Source organism: Ochlerotatus camptorhynchus, unplaced genomic scaffold (genome assembly GCF_037179485.1).
Source record: "Ochlerotatus camptorhynchus isolate MF236.1 unplaced genomic scaffold, CSIRO-AGI_Acam_v1.1 ptg000222l, whole genome shotgun sequence".
Taxonomy (NCBI): Eukaryota; Metazoa; Arthropoda; class Insecta; order Diptera; family Culicidae; genus Ochlerotatus; species Ochlerotatus camptorhynchus.
Genome location: NW_027040712.1, coordinates 4,275,223 through 4,300,937, shown reverse-complemented (window position 1 = coordinate 4,300,937; position 25,715 = coordinate 4,275,223). Strand labels below are relative to the sequence as shown.

The following is a 25,715-nucleotide window of genomic DNA, read 5'->3' as shown; positions in this document are numbered from 1 at the left end:
ACATATCCCTTTTGAATAAATGATTTTCTCCGAAAATTTTCAGATTTTATTTTTGTTTCCACAGTGTTTAATGGTGCAAATATGATCACGCATACTTTCAATGAAAACTACCATTGAATAGCTTGAAACTATAGAATTAGAAGTACCAAAACTATTGATACGTAAATTTTATAAAGTTCTAAACGTGAGACGAAAAATAACACTAAAAATTTTGAAAAATCGTACACACAATTTTTTCTACGAAATTAATATTTTTTAGGTGGTGTTGACACCAGTGCATTTAATTTTCATATCATTCGATTGAAGATGAATCAATACAACCATTCAATCAATTCTGTGAAAACGAATTCTCACATAATTTGAAGAGCCCTATTCTCATTCGAAGCTCATCATCATTGTCAATTGAGTCACTCACTATCATTTGATATACGACACTGGAATATGGAAGAAACTTAGCAAAATGATCCCGAACATACAAGGTGGCCTGATGTCGGATCAATGTAAAGCAAATTTAAGGTCGATGTCGACCCAATTTCGTGTTGTGGTTCAATTTCGGGTTTATGTTGGGTCAATGTTGGGTCAACATCGGGTTGGGGTTTGGTAGAAGTCAGGTTGGTGTTGGGTTGGCTCAGCCTTTTCGTCGGAATGTCGACCAGAACTCCGTTAATGTGTATGTTACACTCAATTGAATGATATCAAGCGTTTCTCAAATAAGAATGATCCATTCCTTCGTCAAATGACTAAGCAACTTATATCACCCATTCGAAGGAGGTCTTCTTTGATACCGGATAGCTGCTTTCCTCATTTTCATCAAAAATGTTCAATTGATTTTGAGAATCCATAGCTCTGGTTGACATAATTGCAAAATGTATCCCGGTGTTCTAGTTATATTGATGATGTGATATCACATGTGATTTATAATTTCATAAAATCTGTATCAAATATATTGTTTATTATTTTTTCTATATTGCTTCTAGGCAGAGCTTCATAATTACCGAAGAAAACATCAAGTTAACTAGATAAACAAAAAGTTGTGACTGAAAGTGTGAGTCCGTTTTATAAACTGAAAACTGAACAGTCCGTAATAGTTTGCAATGAGCCACGACAAAAAAGAACAAAATACTTTAATCCTTTTAATGGATATTTTAATTGAATTACTCACACCCCAACCGACCGCACAACCGGTTATGTGGCTGTGGCTACGTACGGTCCAAAACTTTGCTCCTCTGTTCACTTTCAATCATGAGCGCAGCCAGGACAGCTGGGTTGACTTTCGAAGTCTGATAATTTATAATGCTTTTGTAAGAATCTTCATTCTGTTTATTTCTTGAAACCATTGATTAGTTTTTTCATGGTTTAAAGCCTAAGGGATAAGGAAAACCTTAAAGATTCTGGTACCTAATGCGGGTAACTTTGATAGTGGAATGTAATGATTTAATTTACTCTCTGCATTATTTCAGTATTGAAAACATAGGTCCCATTTTGTAGCTTAAGGTATTACCTTTGAAACCATATAGAGTTTTAAATAGTAGGTTTTACATATTTTCCAAATAACTAATGAAATGTATTTCCGATATAGCCATCACTAATTCAATGTTGTCTTCTCATTGCTTATGATGTTTCTGATTAGATACTAATTCAATATGTATCGAATTGTTGAACTTAATTGTTCAAGATTCACGAATGATATTCTACATTCATCGAGTTTTATCAAAGTATCCCCAATACAAAAAAAACTCATATTCTGTCACAAGACAAAAAAAATAGTGCAAGTGCAATAATTTTCGTTAAACATATTACTACCCAATTGGCTCTAGGATTATCAGAACTTGTTTTAAAAGAATAATGTTTGAAAAACAATAATTTTGTAACTATCAAAACTATCAAAGTTACTCCGTTTTACGGCAATTCAAAAAATGAGGTTTAAGACAAAGAAAATTTGTCGAGATCCCCGACATAGAAAACAAATTAAAATCTCAATAGAAGGAAAAACTATGATTATGGGACATGAACAATCTCCTGTGGATTAAATATTATGTCTCACCACGGACTTGAACAAAACCAGTATCTGAGACATGACTTCTGTGAATGTGCAAGTGTTAGTGCAATTAAAATGAGATAAATAAGGTATATGTGCAGAAGCGATCGTATGTACACGGCTTACTGCACTTATACTTGGACCGACGAACGGCTATGGAAAATGAATTCCAAACCTCCATCATTAATAACAATGAATTATTTTCTCAATAATTTCCGGAATCGTGAAATATTTAAACAGTAGAATTCATTAGTCTCCATAGCTTTACCCCTATTTCGAAACCTGAACACGCCCTTACTCACAATGTTCCCGCTCTCTCTAGACAGAGAATCGATCGTCATCGGTCCGAACGAAGATTATGCTGATTGCTTTTACCCAAATTGATGAACGTTTAGCGAAAATGTGCATTTAAAGAAAATTGAACTTTCCAAATTGTTGGTATACCAGAACGGATACGAGTGGGCGTATCCGTGTGTGGGTGGAACTGAACATACGGACGGACCACGTCTAATTTATTCTTCCCCAATTGCAGAAGCCGTTGCGGACATCGTGGGAGCGCCGGATTTGCACATTGATGAAGGCTCAACGCTACGGTTGGAGTGCAAACTGAAACGAGCCACCGAGTATCCCGATTACGTGTTCTGGTAAGTTGAGCGGTGCTACTAAATTCAGGGACGGAATGCGCTTCAATGCATGTGACTGGAGTTCGAATCGTGTGGTTAAGGATCCCATATCGATAGATTAAGTAAACATTTCTGTCGGTATTTTTTGTTTATATCTTAGCACTTTCATTGGTGAAGAACCAAATTTGGATTATTAGTCGACTATTGTTGTTTTAACTTTACAAATAATTTGGAACAATTGATCCTTGACAGCGTTAAGCAATGCTGAAGAAAATTGCGTTTCAAGGAACGAAATATATCAATGAATATGATGCATTTATGCCTTTTCCATACATTTCAATAATGATGCGAAAAATATTGCTTCATACATTATCTAGCGTTGAAAAAGGTCAGCAACAATCAACAACAATTCAATGCCAATCGAGGAGGGCGAATATATCATTTATTACAAAAATAAAAGTCAAATAATTTTCATTCATTACATTCAGTAGGGTTAGGGTATATGTCCCTAACCTCGGTTTAATATGACCCCAAGTAACACATAAAACATCTTTTTAAAAAATAATTAGAACGGCTTGTTATATAAATGTATTATAAGTGATGCAGAAAACATCCCACGTTAAATATGTGGTTTATAGATGTTTTCTTCATACTTCCTTGATTCAACGTTTTCCAAAATAGTTTTCTTTTGCTTTTATCTTTAAATTTTATTTAAACGTGCATCTTACTGTTTAAATACCACAATAAAACTTGTCGTATACAAAATCAATCTTCGTTGAATTTATAAAGTTCTTGAATAGATTCTGAACTTTCCAGATTGACGTAAACATTGACGGTGCCATTGAACCGGACTGTCTCTTCATGCAGTGATTGACAGTTTCTTATGAGGTATTCGGAGGTTTGTTATAAAGAAAGTTGAAAATACTTTTTAATGACATCTCATAAATTAATACAACTGAAAATGTGCAGGTTGTCTTATAAGGAGTTGAAAAAACGTTTAAATAACATTCTGGCAATTAGATGTACGCTTTGCTACTAACAAAACGTATTCATGACGGATCGAAGGCGTGTTGAACGAGAAAATAATTTTCATGCCATTGGCAAGAACATGATAGATACTTATAACAAACCTTTCATCAAGCGGTGTTGGTCTAGTTAGGTAGAAACAAGTCTACCACGCCAAGGACCAGTGATCGAATCCCATGCTCAAGATTTTTTTATTGTTTTTTTTTTGTCGCTGGTTTTTATGATGTTTCCAAAACATGTTATAAGACCAGTATTTAGTTGTATAAGCTCCGCGTCTTGCGCTTTTTAGGTTGTATAAATGTATTAAATGATGTATATTAAAGTATTAGTGATTCTTTGCGTTAGTCATTACAAAGTATTTTCAACTTCTTTATGACAAGCCGTGTTGCTTGGGATTATAAGGAGTTGAAAATACTTTAAAATAACACTCTGGCAATTAGATGTACACGCTTTGCTGCTAACTAAACATCTTTATGACGGATCTAAAGCGTGTTGAACGAGAATATAATTTTCATGCCATTGGCAAGAACATGATAGATACTTATAACAAACCTCTCATCAAGCGGAGTTGGTCTAGTTAGAAAGTAATAAGTCTACCACGCCAAGGATCAGTGATCGAACCCATGCTCAAGTTTTTTTAATGTTTTATTACCGCTGGTTTTTATGATGTTTCCAAAACATGTTATAAGACCAGTATTCAGTTGTATAAGCTACGTGTCTTGCGCTTTTTAGGTTATATAATTGTATTAAATGACGTATATTACAGTATAATTGATTCTTTACGTAAGTCATTAAAAAGTATTTTCAACTTCTTTATGACAAGCCGTATTGCTTGACGCCTTCAATAACATTTTTGTCGTATATTATGTAATAATTGAGCTGCAGTCGTTATTTCACTGTCAATATGCAAGCTTAGATATTCTTATTATCTGGATATTAATTCAGCACGACTGAAAATTGTAAAACTCACCATATTAATATGAAAATTTTCGAGGTACGTGGGTGAAATTTCGGTCTACAGTACTCAAATTGGTCTATAAATGGATGCAACTTCGTCCTATCGAAGATAAACCTCGATCTACAAAGGTTCGGCATGTGAAATCACGCTTCTTTGTCACTCCTTATCATTGATAAGTAACGACATTGTTGACGTCACTGTCACTTCTCGCGTAAGAACTTATGAGGAAGAAAGAGACAGTGTTTTCTTTCTGGTTGATCCAGATAACATAAACCACGATGCTTTTAAAATACAAATAAAAACCAAATAATTTCATCTCACGACCACACAAAAAAAGAAATGCATTAGCTCTTAAGTAACATTGACAGATTCTTTTCGTAGTTTTGCTCTTTTCATCCCAACGGCCGTGTTAGATATACAAGCATCTAATACCGTATGCGTAATAATGTTTGCACCATTGAGCCATGCCAAAATTAAAAAAAAAATTATTTATTTTTTTTATTTTTTTTTTATTTATTCAAAGGGGGGATGTTTCTCAGAGTCTTAAACTATGTTAATCATTGATCGAGTTTCCACTTGCTGCTATTACGGCCTCCACACGCTTCCGGAATGCAAGGCAGGTTCTAATAATGTAGTCTGGATGCATTTCTCACCAGGTACGGGTCAATGTTTGTCTGAGGCTTGCTGTACTCGGCTGGCGTTTAGAACAGGCCTTCATGACGCGCCATATTGAGTAATCTAGCGGATTAGGATCGGGGCTGGATGGCGGTCACATATCCTTCGCCCAGAACTGCAACCACTTCTGAGTGCGCTTCGAGGTGTGGCACGAAGCCCCATGTTGTTGAAATACAACATTTGGCTTCGGACCGTACTGTTCTTTGATCCACGGAAGAACATAATTATTACTTAAAATCCCGATGTAGACCTCCGTGTTGACCTTGTCGCCTTCTGGAATGAACACCGGGTCCATTTTTTTGCCATCGGAAGCCACCAATCCAAACACCATTACGCTAGCAGGATGCTTGGTCAGATAAACGTTCTTGTGCTCGTCGGCCACGTCTTTTAACGGAAGAGAACTAAGATGTCGGTCGGTTCTGGAATTTGATACGGGATTGACGGTAAACATGCTCTCGTCGGTGAACAGGATTACCGGATTTTTTCGCTTAAGGAAGTTCAAGATTTTCTTGCATCGTTCGACTCGTAGCTCCCGGATGCAGTTGGTAATCATGTGAGTTTTTTTCCGTGCCCTCGACTTCACCCCGTAATCTTTCTTTACGATCTTCCGTGCCGTAAAGTCACTGATCTCGTGTTCCTTTACCATTTTCCTTATTGAACGTACTGGATTCACCCGAATCTTCCTTTTGATAGCAGCGATAACCCTCGGAACCCGAGCTGACCTCGGACGACATATGGCCACCTTCGCGGATAGTTGTCCTTTCTTTTCTCGGTCTAAAACCCTTTTGACGGTCCACTGGGACACTGCCACGGCGATTGAAATGTCTTTTTGTGACATTTGCGCGTGGAACAAATCACGAATACGCTGCCACTTTGTCATGGTGCAACTGTCAAACTAAGTAAATCATTTTCTTTTAAACACAGCATACCACGGTATGAGCTATAGGTTACGTGCATGCAAAGAAAACCAAGGCATTGTATGCACAGGTGAAACGGGAACCTTATTTGTACGATGGTGCAAACATAATCACGCATACGGTACGACAAGAAACGGATTTGTAGCCAAATATGAGTCAGACCGTGAAGTTTATTTTGCCGGCAGGATTGACTGCACGCTATTTCTAAACAACGCTAATTAGAATAGGATCTACTCATATCCATCTAAAGTAGGGCATACAAAATTAAGTAAACAAAGTTGGAACTGATAAGACAAATGAACAAGCCAGTGACAACGCCTATACCAACAGCAGCGTTTGACACTAGGTAGCAAATCATTTATTTTGCTGTGCTGGGCCCGCTGTCACCGTATAACATGTTGCCAACGCGCCTGCCACTGGGCTGCAAATAAACAACTCGTTCGGCTTCATGTCGATGTTGTCCATTCATCATCTTGTCATTCCCAACTTTGCTTACTCAATTTGGGGTACCCTACTTTTTACGGATATGAATAGATCCTACTCAAATCTGGGTTGTTTAGAAATAGTGTGTGCACCGTTTCGACCCGTCATTTTGCCTGCACTCAAAATAAGTTATAGTTACGTGAAAATTAATATAGAGTCACTGTTTTTCCATTTCTGTCAATTTTACGTGACACAAGTAGAGTCTACGTGACACCACATATGGATCAACGGAAATTCCCTTAGAAGTCGGTAGATTTTCTAATAAAACGTACGTGATTTGCACATGCACACATTCTATGTGTCATTCACATAGAAACAAGTGATTCTCACATGAAAAAAATAAATGAGTGGTTCAATCACAATGGTACACAATATGGTGGCATTGCAATGTGTATGTTTGCATGCCAGTGAAAATCTAGACAATTTATTTATTTATTTGCGTGAGACAGTTTCGAGTTGTAAGTATAATAACTAAAAAAAATAATGAGTATAATGAATTTAAAGTTTGTTTCTTTGCTTTAGTATACCGGCAAAAAGTACCATGCGTAACCTCGAAATTGTTTCCCCCTGTGTGTATATTGACCGCAATAAAGATATATTGGAATGCAGGAATACTATAAAATCATTTGTAATGCGAAATCAAGGATACATTTTATTTACACCAGAATTAATCACGAAGCTTCTACGTGATATTGCAATAACCATCTCGCTCACTGAAATTAGTGCTTCCATGTATGAATAATGTAACTCTTTCGTGAAAAGTGCGATGGAAAAAAATCTATTTATGTTTTCACGTAGCGTTGACGTGAAAATTATTTTGAGTGTACGAGATTTTTCAGTGGAATGAAAGGATAAGAAACGATCCGCTATGTTTCATGAAACTGACATCTGCCTAAGAGGTTTTCCTATAGGAGTGAACCATTGCAAAGTCGTCGTCAACGCGAATGGTTTCACCAAAACAAAGTTATCAAATAAAGTTCTAAAGTTCGTAGGCCATAATTGAACACACGTCTCAAAATGACGTCCCTAATATTCGGCCCATACTTATATAGTGCAAATAGCGTAAATCTTCCAAATCAACAGTTACAGTGATAACAGTGACCTTTCAATTCATGAAATTATCAGGTTTTTTTGATGACCACTGCAGTGAAGATTTCCGTTAGTGCAATAATACGGCAAGATCTTGACGCCTAGAAGTCGAAAGTATGATCATTTTACTAAACTTTTTCTTTATAAAAGAGCAATAAATGTTTTAAATTTATCCCAAAACTAAGCAATTCATTTACGGATTATAATATCACAGCAGATGTGGTATTAGTTTTTCATTACTATTATGATTTATTGCTGAATGAATCAGTTATTTGTTGATAGGCCGAAGTGAGGGGCTAGCCTGACATTACATCCCGTAACCCTATATCACAGGAAAATTTGTCTGACGTGTCACTATTGTCATCAAATAAAATAAAATAATAGATAAACAAGATAAACAAATATGTACATTGGTAACCTTTTTGGCCATAGAGGCGCTTTCATCGCTTGAAATTCGGTTTGCCACCTAAGCGAAAGAGTGTTTCATATTGTTAATAAAATATATTTGAAGGAACGTCTTATTTTTCCCGAAGCTCTCAAAAACCGCATTGATACACAAATTTTACGACAGTCGCAAAATTTATTTCAACTTATTCAGTGCACCGACCCTCCATACGACACTTCACACTCCATAAATATGTGCCATGCTTTTAGCAACTAATTTTGATGCACTCCGTTCCCGTTAGCAAAGCGTTAAACTTTTAACCAACTATAATAGACGACACTTAAAAAAAATCTTCAATCCACTTTGCAGGTACCATCAGCACAGCATGGTAAACTTCGACCAGCAGAATGGGTTTTCGGTGACGCCGTTCCAACCGGTTGATAGCACAGCATCATCGGTTGACGTAGCGGATGAGCCTTACCCGTCGTTACACGAATCCCACAACAGACACCAACTGCACCATCATCTCCACCACCACCACCACCACCATCACCACCAGCTACAGCAACAGCATCATCAGCATCACTTGCACCTGCATCGGATGCCGCAGCAGGACCCAATCCTGGACGAGGATGATGGCAGCTTTGGACTGAATGCGCTCGATCTGCTGAACTCAGCAGCTCTGAGCTTGGTGGATTCCACACTGCTGGATTCCGGTGAGTCACTGGCCACTGACCTCACCCCGGGATTGCCCGCCGAAGAACAGCTGTACCAGTGGTCGCTGAACCATAGTGGCTTCCTGCCCTACTCGCACATTCTGTCGCCCGCCACCAGCGTCCTGACAATCATGGAGGTGCACTCGAAACATGCCGGTAACTACACCTGTGCACCATCCAACACGCGACCCGCCAGCATCACGGTTCACGTGCTGCAAGGTAAGCAAAGTTTAACCTGCTACAACTGTATTTGACTTCGACTCCGGGAGGAGGGATGTGGTGCTGCTAGCGCTGCATGGATTTACGGCGAAGTAATGGTGTAATTACACTAGTTTTGCATCCACTAGGGCTGGGGCTGAAGAGAAACTTTTACCGAGATAATCAAATTACGGTTGCAGGTTTATGCGAATCACGCCGAAATTGCTGCTCTGCCACTAGCTATGAAAGGTAATCTCTTCAAGAAATTGAATGGCTTCATGTTATGCTCTTAGCCATTATATCCATTTGAAGGAAAAAAACAAATGCAACTATAATATTTCAACCCTGAAAAGTGCTGCACACTTTTCCATCGAGCAAGATGCTGAATATCCGGTTTCACGTACAGTGTATTCCAAAATTGAAAAAAAACATATATTTTCATAACCACAGGCTACATTTTTAGGATTAGGCTAAAATTTATTTATTTAAGCCATCAGTCATTTTGTAGAGCACTTTTAAGTTCCATGATTTGTCTTAAAATATCCTATATATTTTCTTTTTTTTTTTGTAGGGATCCAGTGGCAGCACTTGCTTAAACTCTACACTGGACCCCTTTTATTGATAAATTTTGCTTCTATGAGCCTCTATTTTAAATCAACACACAGACGTTCCTAGGCTATGGTGCCCGTTTGGTCACTGTTGTTTTTGTGCTGATCCAAATAGTTTTGATAATATAATTGCGCATTCTTTTTTTTTTTTAAGGTTGATTTTTGTCCCAGTCTTGTCTTCTGTCGTCACTTATTTTGTCATTTTGTCTTGTGTATTAACCCCCACTTGTCTTGTTTATTGTGTCAACTTGTGTCTATTGTCCTTCCCCATCTGTTACTCTGTCATGACTAATTTCATTGATATATAAAAATAGTAATATCAATTACAGGATAATATGGTTATTTCTCGATTACTTTTTCAAAGGGAAGCACCAGCTCCTGCAAACAATGCATCCGATCGTCGATCTGGCGCAACCGGCAGCTCGCACACGCTTATCAACACCACCAGCAGGTAGAGGAAAATTTCCGCTATCTGATGATAGTGCCAGCCCACGTGGGCGAGCCACCAGTTAAGCCAAATCAACGACCAAACGCACCGCCTACAAAAGCCGATACGCTCCCTTGAAAAAGTTATCGAGATTTCTACTAATTAATGAATTATTGACAATTACCTCTCATGATCCTGGCTCTGATTTTAACTTACCACTTTTTGATTATTTATCAAATACCTCTCCCAGAATATATAACTCCCCGATGCCTTGTAGGTTTCTGGTCTCATTTGGATTGGTCCTGAATTTGTTTGACATCCTGTTCGAAGTAATTCTTTGAGTTCCAGCTTGTACGTGTCTCACGTCATATGATTCGCCATTCATAAAGATAATGGGTTAAAAGGGAGTAAAACATACATAAAGGTAGATTAGTATTAGTTGTACTTGATCCAAACAATAGAAAGAAGCATAGATGACTCAGTAGAAAAATAAAACTGATATATAACTAAAAGTGCAATGGATAAGTGTTAGTTCCGGGATCATTTTAGTGTTAGTAGTTATGTTAGTTTTGGTCCGTATTCAGCCCTGCCGGCCCCTCCAGCACTATTTGCAGCAATTGTGATAAGATTATGCGACACTGCTACTACTACTATGTTAGATGTATGACTTGTCAATTTTCGCAACGCAATGTCTTTCAATAAATCACTCAATCAATTTGATGTTTGAAAATTTGCTCAAAAGGGTTTTGTTGACACATCATACCTTACCGAAAACTAAAGCACAACAATCCTAATTCTTATTTCAAACCTATCAACATATTTAACACATCTTTCCTAAAACTTCACTTGTTCGTAAGCGCCTGGTTGAAGATATGACTTTCGCTATTGACATTGTCTGTAATTAACAAATACACTAAATAGGAAGATTTATTATACAACTTCATAGGCTAGTCACCTCCCTATGCGGACCCCCCGCGTCCTATCTCTTATGTTAATTAACTTTCTGAATTCTATAATTGAAGTTTATTTAATAAATAACTGAAATCTCTAATCTACCCACACAATCATAACCCATGCTTTTAAACTAAAATTTAACGTGTTTCAAGTACTTCTGGCTTTGACATATATTTATTATATCTTTGTTCGTCCCAGGTGACACCTTCAAGTGACTAAAATGCTTCACTTTGAAGTTAGTTTCCAAGCTAATTTTAAATTGTATATTGTATAGGGTAAATGTTCCAACTACGCTCTCACACCTCCACTATGTGGCACCACAAAAATACATATGGGTATGTCACAATAGAAGCACACCACAGTGGAAATCCCGAGTCATAGTTCAAACACTTATCCCAAATCAAAATGAAGCACATATAAGATTAGTTACAATACCATGTACAAAAATGATGTTTAACATTGTTTCCTGAGTAATACTTCAATGAAAACAACAATGAAAGCTTGTCACGCAAATAGAAGGAGCACCGTTGGGCACTTTCTGAAATATTTCAATAGTATAATTCCCTTGCAAACCCAAATAAATCTATCTACGTAAAAACATAAGAGTGATTTGCGGCAAAACCCGCCAGTATCGCACCCAACGTCAGTGCCTATACGTAAGCGTACTACGACGCGGCTCTCAATTAAAGGAGTAACAAGTGTGATACTATCACTGCTAGGCTAGATCTTTGGTTCTCTCATGCAGTGGTTTATCAGAGAGGGGAAGCTTAGTAATCCCCATTGCCTGCCCATGACGCCATTCTATTGCGGCATGAGCCAGCAACGCCGATCATAAACCTACCGTCTCCAACACTCCACTAGCATGAAATTAAGCCCGCCCATCAACAGCAAGGTGCAAAAACTAACCAAGGGGAGGGATTTGTCTTAAAATATCCTATATGTATGTATAATAATTTATAACATTTGGTGTAAAACATATGTTGGTATTTTAATCCAATTTTAATCTCCTGTAGCAATATTCCTCCGTGTTATAAAATATATTTTTAACCTTGATTTAGTCATATCGATGTCAAATAATTTGCAGTGTTTATTATACGCAAGCATCATTTGGTTCATGGGCCCATACTTTGCATAATTTGTACGGTAATGATTAGTGACAAACAAAGTTCGATTACGTAGATTCCGCAAAGGTGTATGGAAATTTAGTCTAGATAGAATAGCTGCTGAATCAATAGGATGTGAAATTAGATCATTGCACATTCACGACGCTCTTTAAGTATTTGAATGTTTATAAGCATGTCCAAGTAACATTGCAAGTTTTATCACGGTTTTACAAGTCCAAAACAATAGTCTGAAGAACCCTCATAAAACCCCAATTGCTACTTGGGTACAGCGGGCCTCGTAGGATGGAAGCCTAATTTGCTGAGTGTATATAACAAGAAATGCTTCTGAACCGATTCAATTCCGTTTCATGTATACTAGAGTGTTTCACGCTACTCCCTAGAATCGTAGTTTGGGGGGTCAGAAACACCGTGCCAAAATTTGAAATCATTTGGTTCACGGGAACCCCTCGTTCAAACGACTTGAAGTTTGTATGGGGAAAATCGACAAAATGTATGGGGGAATGAGCCACTTTCACATTTGCGGCTCTAGGTGGCGCTGTAGTTGGTCGATTTTATTCATGTACACAATTTAGAACCTGTGAAGTATTGGAAACATCTTGGCTCAAGACCGGATGTGAATCCGAGTTACCTCTGAAAAGTTATTAGCGTTTGAAATGAACACCATCTGCCTCACAGTAAGTAGAAAAATGTTCGAAATTTTAGTCTACTGAAAATTAGAACAGATTGGTCAAGTGGTTCCGGTTTTATTCCGGGTTTTCGAGAGGCCACCGAGGAGGAGAAAAGGTACCAGGCGTCTGGAACAAGGTGATGCTGGAAATCCACAGCAACTGGCATCTATGGGTAATGCTGATTAAAATTTTAACAAAACTTACCCACAACCTGGTTCTAAATACTGAGTTTCCACAAGAAGACCATCCGGTGACCCGGATCAACCTTAATCTTCATTATTATGTATTTTTGATCAAAGTATGCCTTGGTTATTCTCTGCAATCATATGAAATGAAGAAAAATGGGGATTATTGATATATTGGCTGATCATTGGTTTCGAGTGGTCATCTGATGACCCACCGAATTTTCGTCTGCATTTATATGCTAAAGCCCGATTCAAAGCAAATTTGGACGCATTCAAGTGATTATAACTCAAGAATTAAACAACATACACGGTTGATCAAAACGTCAAACAAAAGGGTATTTATTCAACTTTTAAACGATGTATAACAAGTTATTACATTTTACCGTTTCAAACGAACTGTCGCACTTTACTTGTGATCGATGCCATCATGATCTGCACAGTCGCTGGTGACACTGTACCGGCGAACTTAACCGCTTTAAACGCATTTGTTGTGCATTTGTCACTTCTTAACCGCAGTCTCAAAGTTTTCGCTTGACAATTGCACAATATTTTTCGATCGGTTTGAACTCAGGGCAATTCAGAGGATTAATCTCTTTGGCGACTAAATTAACATTGTTTGCAGCATACCATTCTAGTACCTCCTTAGAGTAGTGGCAGCTGGCTAGATCCGGCCAAAACATAACGTTGGTCTTGTGTTGCCGAATGAAGGGTAAAATCCGCATTTTCACACACTCTTTATTGTAAACCTTCGACGTCATTGTGTGAGATGTGATGAAAACCTTGGTTTTAAGGCCACAACTGCAGATTCCTTGCCAAATCATTAGTTTCCGAGCAAACTTATCAGCAAAAACAAATTTATACATGAAAGGGACATCCCCACGACCGGTTGCCAGGTAAAATTTTCGTCCGAGGATTTGTTTATAATCCATTTTGACATATGTTTCGTCATCCATTAAAATACAGCCAAATATCGTCAAAACTCGTTCGTATAGTAATCGTGCTGGCTTTTTGGCCACTAAATTTTGTTTCAGGGAGCTATTCGGGTGTTTACTGGCACAAAAAGACATATATCCTTCTCTTGAAAGGATGTTACTCACGGTGGAAAAGTTGGAGTCGTATTTCTTTGCCAAATCACGTATGGATACACCTGGGTTGCTTTTCACATACCTCAACACCTTTCTCCTCAGCTCTTTGTCCCTAGTGTCCCCACTTTCATGATAGATGCGCTGTGCTCTATCCACACTCAAGGCCGGCGCACAATAGATACGTTTTCAGGTTTTTTGACAGTTAGCCCATGCATTATCTGTCAAAAAACCCGAAAACGTATCTATTGTGCACCGGCCTTCAGAGTATCCTTGTAACGTTTGATTACAGGACTCACCGTTGACTTTGGAATTTTAACACTTTTGCTATTTTTGAGACAGACCACGAAAGGTTCTCTAGATGTTTGTGCACAATTAATTCTCTTTTCTCAAGTTCCATGATCCGTAATTTCGGGATACGACGATCAATCGAGAAAAACTTTTCACCAATTTTTTCGTCAATGAAACATCAACAAATGCCTGTCAAACGTTTTTTGTTTCAACCACCAGAGGCGCGGTGGTGTATTAAACCGTGCGTCCAGATTTACTTTGAATCGAGCTTTATTGTTTTTGAAAAAAAAAAGAAACAAACTAGCGTATTTCTATAAATTAGCTTTAACTTCATATTTGGAACAAAATTCTGAAATTTATATTATTAAATGCTACTCGTACAGCTGTTTTTCTAAAAGATAAGGACAGCGATACGCTCATTTTTTTAGATACACTGTACCTGGACACATAACATATGTGGAACTCGATCATCAATCAATCGACCCCATTTCAGTGACTTCAAGTGGTATAGAAGGACATCGATCTGTCAAATTAATTATACCAGCTGTGAAATGAGAAAAGGGTTCAAGGGGCTTGTCAATTCTTTTAAATGATTCTACCGTGGCTTATAATTTTATGTGTTCCTAGTACTCCTTAACATATGTCTTACTATTTCCTTAACCATTTATGTGCTTTATTGATAATTATATAGCTAACTTTACCAGATTCATCACCTTGATTCACACAACAAAACTGTGGTAAACTTAGAAGAAACATGTATGTAACATTTTCTTCTTTGAACACTTTCTAATTTTTTGGAACCAATTGCATCAAACTTTGATTTCATTAGGTTTCGTAGGAAGAAAAACACGACCGCGTAAGTTTGGATTTTGAAGTCCAGAGAGGAGCAGCAAAACAGCAAACAAGAGTCAGAAGTACCATTTGAAAAATATGCAGTGTTTTTAGCTAACTTTGCATGGTTCCATTCGCAAGAATTTTGCAAGCAGGACGATAAATGAATTCGGGCGCATATGGATACCTGCAATATCCAAGATTTCAACACTTCTTATGTTTCTCAATTGCCGTCAATTGAAAAATTCTTCAAAAAATTGTGTTGGGATTTACTCCAATTACTTTGTAACAAAAAACATGGTAAGGTTTATTCTTGTTGATCGAAAAGGCAAAAGAGGGGCTAAACACAATCATAACCAACTTTTTATCGACCACTATGGCTAAGGTTCCAGGGTGGGACTCCTAGCTAGCTGTATCAAAGTTAACCACTATTTACTAACGAAAATAATCGTTAATATGCATCAACTGGATATTTCGTGACGTAATTATAAGTTGACTCACTAAAAGCATAGTTAACAATATTTCAACATACCACAGACAAAATGACCTATTCGACGTAATCCTCAAATTTTCCATTGTTTGCATTAAATTATATTCAATTAACATAATTTCCGTCATGAATCCAATGCAAACCAATAAGATCGAAGAAATAATGCATCTGTAAATAGGCAATATTACTGAATACCAACGCTCTTGATTGGCTTCTGACCGGCTTGAAAATACTAATAAAAAATCCTTTGAAAAGCCCCCTGTGGAGCTAGTCGAAAAAAGAATGCCCACACGTCAAACTCCGTCAAGTCACCCTGTAGCTCTTCACTCCTATGGTAAAATCTCATAAGCAAACATCAGTCTGTGCGTGAACCTTGGTGAACATTTCCTTACCCTTGCACTCGTATGAAAATCCCATATGATTCTGTCAATCTCTGAGTGAAGAAACGGCAGCTTGCTGGAAGAATGAAAAGATAAGACAAAGTCTGCTAGATTTTATGCACAGATTATCAGATGCTTATGGGATTTTACCAGGAGTAAAGAGTTGCAGAGTCGTCGTCAACGTCAATGCTTACTTTCGTAAGGGCCAATGCTGTAAACGTAAACAATTACTTTTTGTGTGAATTTCTCGAAAATGAAAACTCCTTCAAGAAAAACCAACACCATGATTGTGCAGAGAAAGAGTCCTCCTATCCGATAAAATTAGTGGCTTATGCGAGGGCTTATGTTTGTTTTGATTCGCTTTGAAAGTTTGACAGATAAAATTAGGGGTTCGTGGATTTTCCTATGTTTCGAGGGGTGCATCGATTAGCTTGGGACCGAAGAGAGTACCAGAGCTGAACCAAAAAGTTGAGCACGTTTCTTCGGGACCTTCTGGTCTGAGAGTTACCTCTATGGTTATACCATTGAGACAAAACAAAAAAGGGGTCAGATTTGAGTCAGATTTTTGCATGAAGTTCCACATATCAGGCATAACATTTGATAACGGCACAAAAGCATTTGTTAACATAATTTCTAAGGCCCTTTACACGCGAACCAAAGTACGCCCACGCAAACTAACGACATCATCGGATAGGGACAACTATCACCTTTCCGAAAGTGGTATTGGTTTGCGTGGGCGTACTTTGGTTCGCGTGTAAAGGGCCTTAGAAAGTTTGTTTACAAATGCTTTTGTGCCGTTATCAAATGTTATGCCTGATATGTTATGTGATCTTGGGGAACAGTGTATTGAGCATGGTAGACCTTCTAACTTGGTTGACAATGCCAGTTGTCACGAAAATCTCGCTTTTCAGCCCACAGGTGCAAATTGGCTGCCAAACCTATTATTTTTCGGGAACTTTAACAACTTTTTCTGCTTAAACTTATGTCATGTGAGGTTCCTATTTATAGACTGGGACTATTATCCGAATAGCGACAGTTGGAAGCCTCCCTTAGATCAGTTGGTAAAGAGGCGGCTACAAAGCAAGACCATACTGGAGGTGGTTGCTGCAAATTATCGTTTAGTTTCTCCTCAAAATTCCATAGGAAAGATTTTTTCTATATTCAGAAAGTCGCCAAAGCTACAAGAGCGTAGTAGGTGGGACATATTGTAAGAATGCCAGATAACAATACCACAAAAACACTCACAGCCGGTCGGTACAAAATATCGAGCTAGGAGATAGCAAATAATGATTTAAATTATCGGCAAAATGTTGTAAAATTTCTACTTATGATGCTATTAGATCTAGTGATGCGTGGAATATTCGGCTGCCATAGTATTCGGCTTTGGGGCTTAAAAAATTTTGCTCGTGAACCCATTTGTTAGGTGGGAAATGACTGAATATCAGTTAACATTTTGGTGTAAACGTCGAATATCTGGCGGAATAGCAATATTCACCGCATCATTAATTAGATCCACCTTGGATGTTTCAACAGAATACGCCTTTTTAATAGACACTTAGCGATCAATTCGACCTCTGGTGATGAATAGGAGAACGTCAAAAAGAGTGTGGTGAGCAGAATTTGTTGCCGCGAGACACAGGAGGTGAAACACTTTTTAACTTTTCCTCATAAATATATTCATCCGAGATGCTTCAAAACTTGATCTGCAGTCGAAAAATGTAATTCAGTATCGTTTTTTCAAGGATCCTGCTCGCTTGTTCAAGAATATTTGTGTTGAGAAAAATGTAAAATTAGAATAGTAAATGTTAAATTAGAATGATCTTCCGGATTTCTAGTGTGTGAATAGTTGAAGCACAAATCAGTTCACATCGGTGTAAAATCGTAAAGTAAGACAATTATCGATGGAAATTGGCAAGATGTTCAATTTTTTTTTATATTAATTTATTTGTACAGGCTCAATCGAATAAACTTTACAGAGCCGAGTTATCATTTGCATTATACATGAATAATGTCTTAAATCTAGAGTTAAAGGAATTGAACCGATTACTCGCGGTCGTCTCGAGGTTAGTGGAGATTTACAATTTTTTGGATGGGGAAAGGGAGAAGGAGGTTTGAAATATGATTTATTAAACAAATATTTAATTAATCCTACAACATGAACTTATTTCTATTCATCTTGAAGACAAACATTAAAAAAAAACTACACGCACAATACACAAACTAAACACAAGGTTAATCAAACTTACAATCTAAGGTTAGTAATCTTAAAGTAAACATATATGAGTTTCATAAACTCCAGATCACGTCTAGCCAAAATATCCCGAACTGGAACATTAGGTTGTCTACCTCGAGCCCGAAGGGAATCGCACAGCTCAGATCTGACTCCACGATGCTCAGCACAAGACCAAAGGATGTGATCGGCGTCTTGGTAACCTTGTCCACATTCACAGAGATTGCTGTCTCCCAGCCCAACACGAAACAAGTGAGCGTTTAACGAATAGTGATTGGACATGAGGCGAGACATCAGACGAATGAAGTCTCGACCCACATCCAACCCCTTGAACCAAGGACTCTTCGACACCTTAGGGATGATCGAGAATAGCCATCGTCCCAAACTTCCTTCACTCCATTTATTTTGCCAGCTGGCGAGCGACTGTTGACGATAAATGAAGAAAAATTCATTGTAGGCGATTTGTCGATCGTAAATATCGCCTTGCATAGCGCCCACCTTAGCAAGTGAGTCCGCCTTCTCATTGCCCGGAATCGAGCAATGAGATGGGACCCATGCAAAGGTGATGACAAAAGATCTTAAAGATAAAGCACTCAGAAGCTCTCGTATTTTCATGAGAAAATACGAGGAGTGCTTTACAGGCCTCATGGATCGAATAGCCTCGACAGAACTGAGACTATCCGTAAAAATAAAATAGTGATCTGGTTCAAGTGAGGCGATCGTTTCTAGCGTATAGTGTATTGCCGCCAGTTCAGCAACATATACGGAACAAGGAGCTTGAAGCATTCGAGAGGCGCTATGAAATTCGTTAAAAATACCAAAACCAGCGGACGACTCTATTAGTGATCCATCTGTGAAGAACGATCTTGCGGAATCAACTTGGCCAAACTTTGCAGCGTAAATTGACGGAACAATCATGGAACGATGATGTTCTGGGATTCCACGAATCTCCCGCGTCATAGATAAATCAAAACTAACTGAATTGCCGAAGTCGGAGAAGCATACACGATGGGGATTATGCTGTGAAGGGCTGACATCCTGAGTTATGTACACGTAGTACAATGATATACAACGAGTTTGAGGGTTTAGCTCAAGAAGCTTCTCAAAGTTTTCGATTACCAGTGGGTTCATAACTTCACAACGGGTGAGGAGCCTGAGGGACAATTCCGAAAACCGATCCGATAGTGGCAACATGCCCGCCAACACTTCGAGACTCATCGTATGAGTCGAGTGCATGCATCCTAACGCGATACGAAGACAACGATACTGGATCCGTTCCAGTTTGATGATGTGAGTTTTAGCCGCCGACTGGAAGCAAAAACTACCGTACTCTAAAACCGATAAAATCGTTGTCCGGTACAACGTTAGAAGATCTTGCGGATGAGCTCCCCACCACGTTCCGGTAATTGTTCGGAGAAAATTGATCCTTTGTTGGCATTTTCGTCTCAGATACTCAATGTGGGATCTCCAGGTGCATTTGGAATCGAACCAGACCCCAAGATATTTGAAAGACATGGAATGAAAGATGTTCAATGAAAAATGCTTTAATTTGCGTTTTGAACAATTGATGTAAACAAACGGTTTGATGGCGGTTCCTCTTGAACTCGCCCGGCTCCCTCTAGTTGGTGGTGCATTAAAAGAGCCTATTAGTTTTAAGCTTCAATAGCATTTTTTTTTAATTTTCTTTAAAACTAACATAGAAATCATTTCAGAATTGCCTTGGCATTATTCTTAAGATTCACCAGGAATTAGCCAGCATTTCTTAGATTTCGCTTACAATTGGCTGTAGGACAAAAGGTAAAATGGACAAAAGTTTGAAATAGTTTTTGTCGAAGGGTCAAAAGGTCGAAATGTTCAAAAGTTCGAATTGAACTTAGATGGACACATTGTCTAATGAACAAAATGTCGAAATGGACAATTGGTCGACTGGATAAATGGTCGTTATGAACAAAACGTCGAAATATATAAACTGTTCAAATTTTTGGATTTTTAAAATGGGTGACTACTCTCAAATATTTTTCAATCTTTTTAATCATGAGCAGTTCTGTGGAAAATTAAGGTACCAAACAGTTTCAATTCAACGCTTTGCTTGCCTCTTTGCTTCTCTTCGCTCTCACTATGCCATCGGCATAACTAACTTATCAAGAATATTTCCAGTTCCAGTTTTTGGGGAGTATTTGCATAGTATTTTTTTAAAGTTCTTTTAAACACTTAGCAAAAATTGTCTAAAACATTTTGTCAATTTTGAGGTTGGTTTTATGAAGTTTTGTCCATTCGACATTTGTGCATTCGACCTATAGACCCTCTAAGTTAAATTTGACATTTTGTCCACTCGACCTTTTGTCCATTCGATCTTTTGTCCCTCTAAGTTCAATTCAACCTTTTGTTCATACGACCTTTTGTCCATTCAACTTTTTGTCCCTCTAAGTTCAATTCGACCTTTTATTCCTTCGACCCTTTATCCCTCTAGGTTTAATTCTTCCTTTTGTCCATTCGACCATTTATTCTTCAACTTTTTGTCCTTAGACCTTTTGTCCTTCGTCCTTATGTCTTCGACCTTTTATCCTTCAACCTTTTGTCCTTCGACTTTCTTTCCTTCGACCTGTTGTCGTTCGACCATTTGTCCTTCTCAGTTTAATTCGACCTTTTGTCCATTCGACCATTTATTCTTCAACTTTTTGTCCATTGACCTTTTGTTCATCGACCGTTCGACCCTTCGAACATTTGTTCTTCGACCTTTTGTCCTTCAACCTTTTGTCCTTTCACCTTGACCTTTTGTCCTTCGAATTTCTTTCCTTCGAATTTCTTTCCTTCGACCTTTTGTCGTTCGACTTTTTGTCCTTCTAAGTTTATTTCGACCTTTTGTCCATTCGACCATTCACTCTTCAATTTTTTTTGTCATTCGCCCTTTTGTTCTTCGACCTTTTTTTCTTCGACCTTTTGTCCTTCAACCTTTTGTTCATCGACCCTTGGTTCTCAGACCTTTTTGAAGTCCTCAGAAATAATATGGAATTTCACTAAGAACTCCTAAAAAATTCTGTGAATAGTCTGAGAAATTTTTTGATTTTTTTATGAAGAATTTCTAACCATAATTTTTTTTTATATTTACCCCAAAATTAATCATAAATATTCACTGTAGTTCCACAGTCTTAATGATTACACTTAATTAAAAATATCAAAAAATGATCCAAGAACACCATTAAATCAAGTTAAAAGTTTCTAAAATGGGTTAAAAGTTCATTATTTCTTCTTTTAAAATTCAACTTAAGGGCCAATTTATGATTATGTTACTTGATAAAATTTAAATCTATCTGAGACATAAAAATATCCAAATTTTACAACTCAAATAAAAGTCTAAGAAACCCTGCATGGCATGCAGTGGTCATATTAAAGTCTGGTCCATTTAGAATCCGTACACTTTATTTATTCTATAGCAGCGTCTCTAGTGGTAATATTAGGAATTTTATGACAGCGATTTGTTCAGACAGTACACGTGTTTCAGTGGTGAAAGTTTCGTCTGGAATTTCGTCACAATTAAAAAAGTTGTACTATATGGAAGACCAGAAAAGAAAATTGATCCTGCACATGGCTTTGTTGGTGATGAAAAGCTTGGTTTTGAGTCTGCAGCTGCAAATTCCTTACCAGATCATCAGTTTCCTGGTGAATTTATTGGCTGCAATTTTAATTTGCTGAGGACATCACCCAGTGCTGTACCCAGATAAAACTTTTGTCCGGGAACCTGCCATATTTGACATAGATTTCCTCGTCCATGAGAAGACATTACCAACCGGTAAAAACTAACGATTTTAAATTGGCTCACTACTTGACTAGCCTATTGGTCCCAAGCAAATCGATCAACCTACCCCATTCTAGTCGAAATTGTAGTCCTGCACTATGTTTGTTTTGATTCGCTATGAAAGTTTGACAGATGAAATGGGGGTTTCGTGGATTTTCCTATGCTTCCAGGGGTGCATCGATTAGCTTGGGACCGAAGAGAGAACCAGAGCTGAGCCGAAAAGTTGAGCACGTTTCTTCGGGACCATCTAGTCTTAGAGTTACCTCTATGGCATTACTTCGTCAGAACCCGGTCGTACAACTTCCGGGCGCGTGTTCTGGCCACTAGATTTTGTCTCTTCGTCCAATTCGGTTGCTTGGAGACACGGAATAGACAGTAACTTACTCGCAGACAGATCCTCCGGACGGTACTACCGCTGGTACCGTATTTTTTGGCGACATGCCGATCCGAGAATCTGTTCAGCTGTCGATCCAAATTTCCAGCACGACGTTTGCTTTGAACCTTTTATACCCTTGCGGTCACAGAACCGCTTGAGAACATCTCCCACGGTAGAGACGGCAGTTTTCATCTTTTTCACTATATTTCGTTTGCTTTTCGACGTGGCTGTGCAGGATCAATTTTCTTTTCTCATCTTCCATCTAGTACAACTTTTTTAATACTGCACGTATCGATACGAAACTTGCACCACTTAAAAACGTCTACATTCAAAATAAATCGCTGTCAAAACATTTCAAATCCAACCCCTAGAAGCACTGCTATAGAATAAATAAAATATTGTCCGGATTTTAAGTGGACCAGGCTTTATAATAGACAAATGGTGATTGTCATCAATGAAGTGAAAATTGTCATCACTATCAACAATAGAATGATTCATACGATATCGCGCATAAATTCGCATAAAATATCGTGAAAATTTACGCCAAATCCAACGTTGTCAACGTCAACGTGTGCGCTAGATATCGCAGAAATTTACATGATTTTTTTTCTTCAAACGGTGTAGACATGTTTAAAATCAGCTTAAATCATTTCTAATTTCTTTGCATCTCGATCACGTTTTTGCGGGCTTAAACCAACCGGTGAACACTCGTGTTTATTTCAGTTACCGTGAGGACGTAATTTGTGATGAGCCCCGTTCCCTTTCAAATTGTATCATTATTTATGTACAGTTCATATATTTGAAATGACGTTTCACATTAATCTAGTGATGGCCGATTTTCATTCGAATAATCGATTAATCGATTAATAAACCGAAAAGTAAAATATTTGTAATCGGTTATATCATGCCGATATAAGCATTAACTTCTCCAGAGATCATCACCGATCGTTTCAAACATGTGCTGCACTCTCATTGATGAAAATATGGTAGCACAGCGAACAAAAAAAAATCGATTAGTTGTTAATCGAGTAATTAAAAAATGGGACACCTCTGATTTTGGTGTGTTTGTTTTGATAAAAATGAGCGCAAAATTTCATCTCTGTCGAGGGGGCAGCAAAACCACAAAATTACCTTGAATACGGGGGGTATTCATTGGATGAAAGGGACCGTGAAAGAGGACACTAAGGCTGTGTTCCATTTGGCGAATTTTCACTTAAATTTGACACTTCGAAACTAAATTATAATGTTCGAAAATCCCTCTGTTGTTGATCGGCCAATTTTCGAGAAGGTGTGTGTCAAAGTTGATTCCTTGTCTGTCAGATATAAGTCTGCTGGAATAGCAGGTTAATTTGGAAATTTTCCATCTGTCAAGTTTAAGTGAAAATTCGCCAAATGGAACACAGCCTAAAATAGAAAGTTTTTCTTCCGACAGTTTCATCTTAGTATTCATCTTTGCTTAAACCACTGTACAGCGCGACAGCTGGAATGTTGATATAATGGCTTGGATGTTTATTCCAACTTTCAACCATACAGTATTGCAGTTTGACGACAGCTTCATGAAACTTAACGGCTACCACAGGATCAAAAAGGTTCTACGTTTAAATCTGGGCAATACATTTAATTTTTCAAACCTACCACTCCTAGATTCATGAATGCCCTTAACAATCATTTCCGCAAGCACTTATCAAAAAGATGGATTCAAATGGGTAGTTACAAGTGTCTCTCAGCACACTCCAGCCAGTGACCTAACTCAGTAACCATGCATAAACCTCCGTTGGTGGAGCAACTGCAGCAACATGCAGCACGTCCTCGAAAATTATTTTCGTATAAAATTTAAGTTGCCTCCCTTCAACAGTGAAAACTACGTAGCACTTATCTTTCTATTTTCATCTTTTTTTTTCCTTTCTCTATACCGTTCGGCTAAAATCGGGCAATCTTTAGGCGAAAAGCCAGCCGCTATGCAGCACGCCAACCGGAGTCAGCTGGAAGATGGCAAAGTGAAATCCGCTTCTAGCAGTGGCAGTGCAGTAGCACACTGCCGCAGCCATCAGCATCCGTTTATGGTACTTCCGGTGGTGTTGCTCCTGCTGTTTCTAGTGCAAATAAGGCATCTTTCTCCACTGCGGACGACCAACCCCTACCTGGTGAATAGGTGAAAGCGAAGAGCCGGATGCTGCCTCCAGCCAGCAACGGAGGACAAGGGCAACAACGCAACGGGAGGAGGCTACTCTCCGGTCAGCTAAATTAGGTTAAACGAGAGCAAAAATATAATATGTATCTCTGTGTTTGAATACAAGCCGGCATCCGTCGTCGTCGTCGGTGTCGGTCGGTGAAAAGCTGCTCCTTTGAGTTCAGCCAAGCTGAACCTCGGGTCTAGTGCAGAGTCGAATAGGCAAGCAACCCTTTTCCGCAACAATGCAAAATGGAAGAGTCAAAATAAAATGAAATGTAAATTTAATTTTAGGTTTCCTACCGCAGATAGTAGCATTTTATATATAAAAGGAGAATCTTTCTACGAAGACAGTATAATTTGATTTTGGGGTCGCTTTCCTGTTTCCCGTTTGGTTAAGGTGGGTAAACAGAGCCCAGCTCTCCAGATCGACAACCAATGTAAAAAGTGTATAACCATGCAGGGTTGCTTTCATTCACTTCGCTGTAACAAATTATTTTCGGAATTAATCATATTTTCGAGGAGTTTTTGAACGGCCTTCTACCAGCGATTTCAAGAAAATGATTCTAGATTTTTCAAGCTTAGCATAAATATGACACTATTTTCCTGAGGTTCTAGATGAAAAAATATGAAAGTATTGTCCCACGACAAAGTTCGAGTAGTGGGAAATGTTATTTCAAGCTGCTCGAATAATGCGATCCATTATGAAATCATTAGATGTTATAATTATATTTTGTTCTTGTAACTTACAAGTACAAACTATCATTATAACATCCAATGATAACATAATTTCGAAAAACTTTTTTAACAGCAATGTGAGTGAAAGCAACCCTGTAAATCATGTAAAGCAAAACGTATATTTCTCTCCACGTTGACTAACAAAATGTGAATTGTTTGAAGAGTGTATGAAAAAAAAAATACAAAATTGAAAAGTGTTATTCAATACTAGCTAGTGCAAATGTTTCAACAATCGAAGTCAATAACACATCTGGAAG

The 25,715-nt window shown here is 38.1% G+C and overlaps 1 protein-coding gene across 1 annotated transcript in view; it reads left to right on the top strand.

The window, feature by feature from the left end:
- The window catches only part of LOC135703878 (uncharacterized), a 325,488-nt gene extending 299,773 nt beyond the window's left edge, over window positions 1-25,715 (top strand). Inside the window, exons 6-8 of the mRNA XM_065225239.1 lie at window positions 2,571-2,682; window positions 8,564-9,129; window positions 24,492-25,715. Of these exons, the coding sequence (XP_065081311.1) occupies window positions 2,571-2,682; window positions 8,564-9,129; window positions 24,492-24,706 (893 nt within the window). The 3' untranslated portion in view covers window positions 24,707-25,715. The remainder of the gene's footprint in view (window positions 1-2,570; window positions 2,683-8,563; window positions 9,130-24,491) is intronic.